Source organism: Geotrypetes seraphini, chromosome 11 (genome assembly GCF_902459505.1).
Source record: "Geotrypetes seraphini chromosome 11, aGeoSer1.1, whole genome shotgun sequence".
NCBI lineage: Eukaryota > Metazoa > Chordata > Amphibia > Gymnophiona > Dermophiidae > Geotrypetes > Geotrypetes seraphini.
Genome location: NC_047094.1, coordinates 134,379,608 through 134,387,845, shown reverse-complemented (window position 1 = coordinate 134,387,845; position 8,238 = coordinate 134,379,608). Strand labels below are relative to the sequence as shown.

General features: G+C 39.7%; 1 protein-coding gene across 1 annotated transcript; it reads left to right on the top strand.

Moving 5' to 3' along the window:
• Positions 1-1,600: 1,600 nt before the first annotated feature.
• SLC32A1 (solute carrier family 32 member 1) lies at positions 1,601-5,620 on the top strand. Its single transcript, XM_033915177.1, has 2 exons — positions 1,601-1,978; positions 3,280-5,620. Exons 1-2 carry the CDS (start codon positions 1,601-1,603, stop codon positions 4,465-4,467), a joined length of 1,566 nt encoding a protein of 521 aa, XP_033771068.1. The 3' UTR covers positions 4,468-5,620.
• The last annotated feature ends 2,618 nt before the right edge of the window (positions 5,621-8,238 follow it).

Genomic DNA, 8,238 nt, shown 5'->3' with positions numbered 1-8,238 from the left:
GTGTTATTTTGCCGCTGTAGCTGAAAAGAGCGTTATCTTATTTCCTTAAGGCCAATTTGGAGAAACTAAATTCTTTGTTTTGACATTGTTTCAGATCATTGATTGAACAATATGCAAATCATTCTCTTCTTGGTTGATCTGAGAACTTTTCAGCATCCCCTCATATGTAGCAGCTGGCAATGCCTCCTCTTAGCACTGCAAAACCCTGGAATTCTTTAAGTGTCTGTCCTGTGTAATATTTGACAACAGAGTTAAGCTAATAAACACAGAAAATGCAATAATAATCAGCTTTATAGAAGGGGGTGCTGAAAAGTTCTCAGCCCAATCATGAGAATGACTTTGGATATGGTTCAATCAATGACCTGAAACAATGTAAAAAAACCCATAGAATTTCGTTTCTGCAAATTGGCACTTAACGAAATAACTACACTTTTCAGCTCCAGTGGCAAAATAAGACTCAGAATTGAGGAAGCTGGTTGGCTGGGCTGAGAACTTTTCAGCACCCCCTACAGATAAGGCTTTGACATCGTCTCTTTATATAATTATTTCTCTTTCTGCTATCCAACGGAAGAAGGTGAATCCATTCTCTCTTAAATGTTTTTTCTCAGTTTGTTCACACTTGACTCATATTGGTTAATCAAATAATCGAATATTTAAAAAAAAAATACATAAAATAAATGTTCTTTGCTAATAAAATATAAGCCTTTCTCACCAATGTGTTTGCTTTTATAGTTTGGCTTCGAAGAAAGACATAAGTCAAACTCATGGACTCCACAACGTCAACTTGAGTTATATATTAGCTCTAAATTATCATACCCAAGGTTACTTCGGTGGGTGACGTCATAATAGCAATCCTAGAAGCCAAGCAGGTCTCAAAATGCATCTTGATGACAGCATAAGTTGCTTCCTCTTCCGTGCTTGGTTGAAACTGTATTATGTACACATTATTTTAATTTAAAAATGCAGAATTAAAGTGTCTGTGGCAGAATTTAGATGAGTTTCGGTGGTGGTGGGGAGGAGGAGGAGGGGTGAAGGACTTCGCATGGCATGGAAGAACCTCCTCCAGAAATGCAGCAGTCCTCTCCCGGGTTTTTTTTTTTTTTTTTTTTTTTGGAGAAGGAGACGTGGTGAGCACAGCAAAAGCCTTGCATTGGCAGGTTGATGTGCACACATGCCCCCACCCTCTTCCTCCTGTCCCCCTAGGATCCTCCCGCATTGCATTGGCATCACTCAGACTGAAGGCAACCAAGTGAGGTCTTACAGTCTTTCTGCTCAGAAAGTCAGGGGGGGTACAGAGAATTCAATGACAAAAAAACCCCAATTGGCATCAAACTCAAGGATTTTAAGAAGCGATTTTTGGTTCCTCTTCTGATATATGCAGCAAAGATGAGAGAGCACGTTGCAAACCTGGAACTAGCAAGGTCTTAGATCTCACTGGAAGAAGGTGTCATGATTGAAGGAGCACTGACAAGGAGAAGGTCCATTTTTAATAGAAAGTGGAGATAGCATCTTGGAATCACCCAGCAGTCTAACCTGGTGCTCAAGCATACAGGCTATTATTATTTTCTGGAAAGAGGGTTCAGATTGAAGAGAAAACAAAATGGCAACCTTAATCCGAAGCAAAATTTCCAACGTTGCCACCTCGGTTTCTAATAAATCCCAGGCAAAAATGAGTGGAATGTTTGCTAGGATGGGGTTCCAGGCTGCTACTGACGAAGAAGCGGTTGGATTTGCCCATTGCGACGATCTCGATCTGGACTACAGGCAAGGGCTTCAGATGGACATCTTAAAGTCTGAAGTCAGCGTGGACGGAGGAGGCGAGCCCACTCTAGAGGGGGACTTCCATTATCAGAGAGACGGCCCCGGCCCCCCTCCTTCGACCTCCAAGGATGAGGGTATGTGCTCGGAGTTATCCTCCCAGGGGAAACCCAAAATCACGTCCTGGGAAGCCGGTTGGAACGTCACCAATGCTATCCAGGTAAGGGCTTAAAAAATGGCTTAATTTTGTCTAAATTCTCTTTATCCTCTTCTACATTTCGTTAGTCTTATAAAACAATATGCAATATCTAAATTTCGGACACAACTATAAACAAAACAGGCCAACAAAATCTACAGATGTCTACCTATATTCCAATTGCTTGATCGTTTTTAAACACTGCATTTTGTTTTGGAAATTCAGTTTCATGCCAAAGATAAAATAGAAATAAAAAGCAACAGAAATACAGGATTTACAAAATCAGAATAAATGTATTAAAATTCGTTCCAATTTTTTTTTTTTTTTCCTTTATAATTCAGAATTTTTTTTTAAAGGAAATGAGACCTCACTACCGCTTGAAATTTTGTAGATACACAGATAATAGGAGAAAGAAAAAAGAAAAAAAATACCAGCACCCCATTTAAAAGGACTGCTATGAAAGCGTTTTAATCAGTATGGTGAAAATTTAGGACTGCTTTTCAGAAGAACTGCAGGGGTAGGTCTCCACTATAGGGCCCTGTCAATAATCGTTGGGAATGCATTTACCAGGCATAGGCTTCAGGAAAGCTAAAACACATTGACTATATAAACCGATAAAACCACCAGATCAAATCTGCATTGCTTCCATAAAATTCAATATTTAAAAGAAAATATTTCATGTCCTAGGTTGCTCTAAATCTTTGTAATTTTCTTATCTAAAATTGTTTGACAAAATGATTACATGCTAGAATTGAATCCTAAACGAATAATAATAATGAATATAACTCCCCCCCCCCATCCACACATACACCTCTATTTCCGTTCTGTCCATTTTTCTTTAATGGTTCTTCAAAATCTTTAGGCACATAGAAAATAAGTCTTCTCTTTCCTGCCCTTCACTCTCTTAAGGCTTTGAAAAGGGTTGACCAAGAGACTCTGGAGGAGCAGGAATTCATTTGTGATAATTACTATCCAATACATCCGATTTCTATGTGATAGAATTACATGGTCTAATTTATGTCCACTGAGGATTTCTATTTTTCTTCTCTGAAAAGTTTTAATTTTTCTATGTTATAATTGAGTAAAAACTTATGTTTAGCCAATTTAGATCTGCTTTGAGAGCATCCCCTGTAGTCATTTGCTTTATTTAATAATTAATGTAGCAATTCATTTGGTTTGCAAACGGTTTGATTTTAATTGAATACCAAGAAGTTAAATGTCTTATTTCTTCAGTTTCTGCAATATATACAAGCAAATTGGTTGGAGCCCTTAATGCTTGACATAGAAAACATGCCTTTTTTCCCCTCCCTGTTTGTTTCCTGTAGGGGATGTTTGTCCTTGGCCTGCCCTATGCTATTCTTCATGGTGGATACCTAGGACTATTTTTAATTATTTTCGCTGCAGTCGTATGCTGTTATACTGGAAAAACTCTTATTGCCTGTCTTTATGAAGAAAACGAAGATGGGGATATAGTACGAACCAGAGACTCGTATGTTGATATTGCCAATGCATGCTGCGCTCCAAGATTTCCAAAACTTGGGGGTAGGGTTGTGAACGTGGCCCAGATTATTGAGCTAGTCATGACCTGCATTCTTTATGTGGTGGTCAGTGGCAATCTAATGTACAATAGCTTCCCAAACTTGCCTATTTCCCAAAAGTCGTGGTCCATTATTGCTACAGCTGCGCTCCTCCCATGCGCTTTCTTGAAGAACCTCAAAGCCGTCTCTAAATTTAGCTTACTCTGCACCTTGGCCCATTTTGTCATCAATGTTTTGGTGATCGCCTACTGTCTCTCCAGAGCACGCGACTGGGCTTGGGACAAAGTCAAGTTTTACATTGATGTGAAGAAGTTTCCAATATCCATCGGCATAATCGTTTTCAGTTACACATCCCAGATTTTTTTGCCCTCCCTTGAGGGGAATATGCAGAACCCCAAGGAGTTCCATAGCATGATGAACTGGACTCATATTGCAGCCTGCATTCTCAAGGGACTCTTTGCCTTGGTCGCATACCTGACCTGGGCTGACGAAACGAAAGAAGTCATAACAGACAACTTACCGTCCACCATAAGAGCTGTAGTCAACATTTTCTTGGTGTCCAAAGCCTTGCTTTCTTATCCATTGCCCTTTTTTGCAGCTGTGGAAGTCTTGGAGCGATCTCTTTTCCAAGAGGGAAACAGGGCTGTGTTCCCTAACTGTTATGGAGGCGACGGCAGGTTAAAATCCTGGGGACTTACGCTTAGATGTTCCCTGGTAGTTTTTACCTTGCTGATGGCTATCTATGTCCCTCATTTTGCCCTGTTGATGGGCCTTACAGGCAGCCTCACAGGAGCAGGTCTCTGTTTCCTGCTCCCCAGCCTCTTCCACCTTAAACTGCTGTGGAGAAAGCTTCAATGGCACCACGTCTTCTTCGATGTGGCCATTTTTGTTATAGGTTCTATATGCAGTATTTCCGGGTTTATCCATTCTTTGGAGGGTTTAATAGAAGCTTTTAGAAACAACTCAGAAGACTAATGGAGTCAGGAAAATTGATGGCCTATATCAACAATTCATACAACATCCCTTAGACAATTATGCATCCTGTTAAAAAAAATAAAACACCAAATGTTTGAGTTATGCACATTAAAAATTTTTAAACATGATAATATATTTTAGCATAGATTTGTAACTTGAGAGGAAAGTGTATTCATCTTGCACTGTGTAATACTCCAAAGGAACCACCTAATCAGGAGCAGCATTCGTCTGTCAGTGGTAATTGTTATTATTAAGACATATTTTTCTACTGGGCTCCTTCAATTTCACCATTTACTCGGGAGCGGCCATATTGGAAGAGTCAGACACTAACCTACACACACTGGTTTCTGATTGGTGTATGCCGCGTGATGTCTCTCGTGACATCATAAACGGTGATCCAATCATTGCCTAGTATGTTTAAGGTATCTGGCTTGAGCAAAACTGCTTGTGGTAAATATAGGGATGACCGCCAGTAAATTGTAATTAATTTAGGGCGGGTATTTCTGCATGCCCCGTACATATAAACATTGTACAGTGTCTGGGTACAATTTTCTGTCAGTACATTACTTCAGGGAACATATCTTACAACCTACATTTTAAAACTTTGTTTGGAACAGAGATATGTATTTTATACTAAAATGCCCCGCTTTAAAAAATTTTTTTTGCAGCATTTAAAATGATAATTTAAACACTTTCAGTTGAAACGGTGAGGTTATAAAAGAAAGTGTTTAAAATCACTGTTTTCATTAGAGAGAGAAAATGCACAAGAAGCATTGAGGACATATATATGGGGGAAAAAACCCCCCCAAAAAACTTCCAGTAACTCTGCGACTTTATTAAATGCAGAGATAAATTAATGACAGCAAAAAAGCTGGGGTTTTAAGTTTAAATTCCCAAGGTATAAGATGCACGTTCTTTCACCACATTCAGTTTCCACATCCTACATGTTTTTGCCTCCAGCTAAAGTCGGAAATTCGATTGATTTATTTTTGAAATAGCAGCCGACATCGTTGAACCGATTGTGTTCAGGAAGCAAAAGTTCATTCTGTGCAATCTACAAGATGTGTGGAAAATGTTTCAAAATGTACCTGTGCTGTAACTGTGATAAATAAAGATGAAATGTATATCACGAGAAAAAATTTATCTTGAACATATGTTGTGGTACATAAGTATATCAAATAATAAAGAGAGAAGACACCAAAAGACTGGATTTGTTTGTTTTTGGAGCTACCCGGTGGGCAGATTACGATTTTGGATAGAAATAAGGAATCTCCTTTGAAACACGAGGATCACGGGATGTACAAGAAATGCAATAACTCTACTGAAACACTAGCCTAAGACAAACCCCCTCTTTTCCTAAGGGGCGCTAAATGCTAATGCGTGTATGTTATCCTATGGACGCGTTAGCGGTTAATGCACGTGTTGATTTAGTGCACGCTAAAACGCTTAGTGCGCCTTTGTAAAAGGGGAAAGTCAGGTATGGAATTTTTAAACAATTAACTTTATATAAAGTTATTATCTCTAGCCAATCATGTTTGTTCGTTTTCTTTGTCTATTTAACTGTAACAGCTAAGCTGTTAGTCTTTTCTGCATCTCTAGCATGCAACCATTTAAATATCCAACTGTTTATTTATTTATTAGGACTTATTAAACGTCTTTGTGAAGAGATCTACCCATTTGAGACCCTCCTTCAGTACGGATCAACAAACTGGTATTTACTTCCCTAACCAGGAACATTTTTTTCTAGGAAAACGGGACCTTGTCAGCATGGCTGAATGAAATTTCAATTACCACCAGTTAAAATGCCACCGTTTCCAAACCTCTTGCCTAGCCCATAGAACTATTACAATTGGCTTTTTATTTCTCTTTCAAATGATACCCCACTGTCCTTTCTAAGGCCCAAACTATACAAAGTGACTTCTGTGACCAGATTTATTGGGCTGTGGCGGTGGGGGGGACACACCAAGACAGTCATGTTTCTAGGATATCTACAATGAATATGCACGATATAGATTTACATAAAATGGAGGCAGCACACGCAAATCAATCTCATGAATATTCATTGTGGATATCCTGACAAAATGCCTGGTTGGGTGTGTTCCTATACTGGGTTGAGAGCCCTGGCTACGGAGAAGAGGTAGCAAGCCCTATAGACTCTGGATTGACTATGCTCAAAGGTACTGCTGTTTCAGGGCTTCCCAGTCTTGTGCAGGTGACCCCCCCCCTCCCCCTCAAAGTTAGTCAGATTTTCAGGATATGTGTACTGGGGGTGTGGTCAACAGGGCAGGTTTCAAAAGCCCTGGGCTACCTCCCGGAATATGGTTGCCTTTCTTTTGTGGGATATCTCAGCTTCAGTTCCAGAAGTGAAGGTGGCACTGGATAGCTGCTTATTACTTAAGCTTCTCCCTGCTTCATAAGCTTAAGCAAATAAAAGTCTTTCCATAAATCCTTTATCGTTGGCCGCTTAAAAAATGATCATTGATGGTGTGCCAGTCATGAAATGGTGCCCTTTATAGAATCATGGCTTTGTGAAAGGTAGGTGCCAGAAATGTGGGTTTTCAAGGCCACCTTTCATGTGAATCACGGCTATGGAGGTGCTTTACAATGCCAAATGCCACTTCTGGCAATTTCCACAATATAGCATACGGTCCAGTCTAGATAGAACAATTTCTAAGTGTCAGTTATCAAAATTCCATAAATAACTTCATAAATAATTTCTTTTAGAAAATAAATTATTTATGAAGTTATTTATGGAATTTTGATAAGAAATGAAAGAAGATAAGAAGAAAAGAAAATAAAGAAATAAGAAATGAAATAAGAAGAAAAAGGAAAGATAAAAAGAGTATATAATAAGAATATTGCAAGGATTGTGCCTTGGGGAAATATGAGGAGTTAACCCCTTAGAGCTATGCTGCTCAGAGGGTAATCTGATATCCCACTGGCACTTAGAAGTTGTTCTACCTAGACTGGACCGTATGCTATATTGTGGAGAGTGTTTATTGAAAAGAGATAACCAAGATAATATAGAAGACTTCTGGCAATTGCCACACCCACAGTGGCCTTAGGCATTGTAAAACGCCTGATTTTTAGCTAATCGGGGCCTTAGGCCCCTCCCACTGCATCCCAAGATGCAGTAGGAGGGGGAAGGCCTGTCACTCTCAGCACGCGGCCCTGTAGGCAGGAGGGAGTGGGCTTCCCTCCTGCTGAATGTGCATCAGAAGATACGGGGTGTCAGTTGATGTGGTGGAGGGGGGGGGCGTGTTTGCCTAATGTCAGAGGTGTCAGGTGATATATGTGGGGTGTGTGTGTTGCTTGAAATTGGGGGTGTTGGGTGATGGGGCTCTAGGAATGTTGGGGTCCAGCTGACCCTAGCAGGAATCCCCCAAACCAGCTCAGCTGATGGGGATTTCTTTGCTGCGATCAGACAAGGTAGTTGGGTGTGTCTACAAAACTTGCTTTTGTGTGTCTTTCATGTGGACGTTTTTATTTTTGAAAATGGCCAAAAAAAGGTAGACGTCCTAAGGACCAAAACTTATACCTAGGTCATTTTGAAAAACAAAAGGTAGACATCTAGCAGCTTTGGAAATGGACATTTTTTTCTCCTGGGTTTGTGGACGTCGTGCCTAAAACATCCAACCTATATATACTAGTAAAAATAAAATTTAAAAAAGGAACCTCCCAGTCCTTTAATACACCTGGATTAAGTTTAGATATATTGGTCTTTCAAATTAAGGTTCAGCTTTACACTGCTAACGGCATGATTTAACAAAC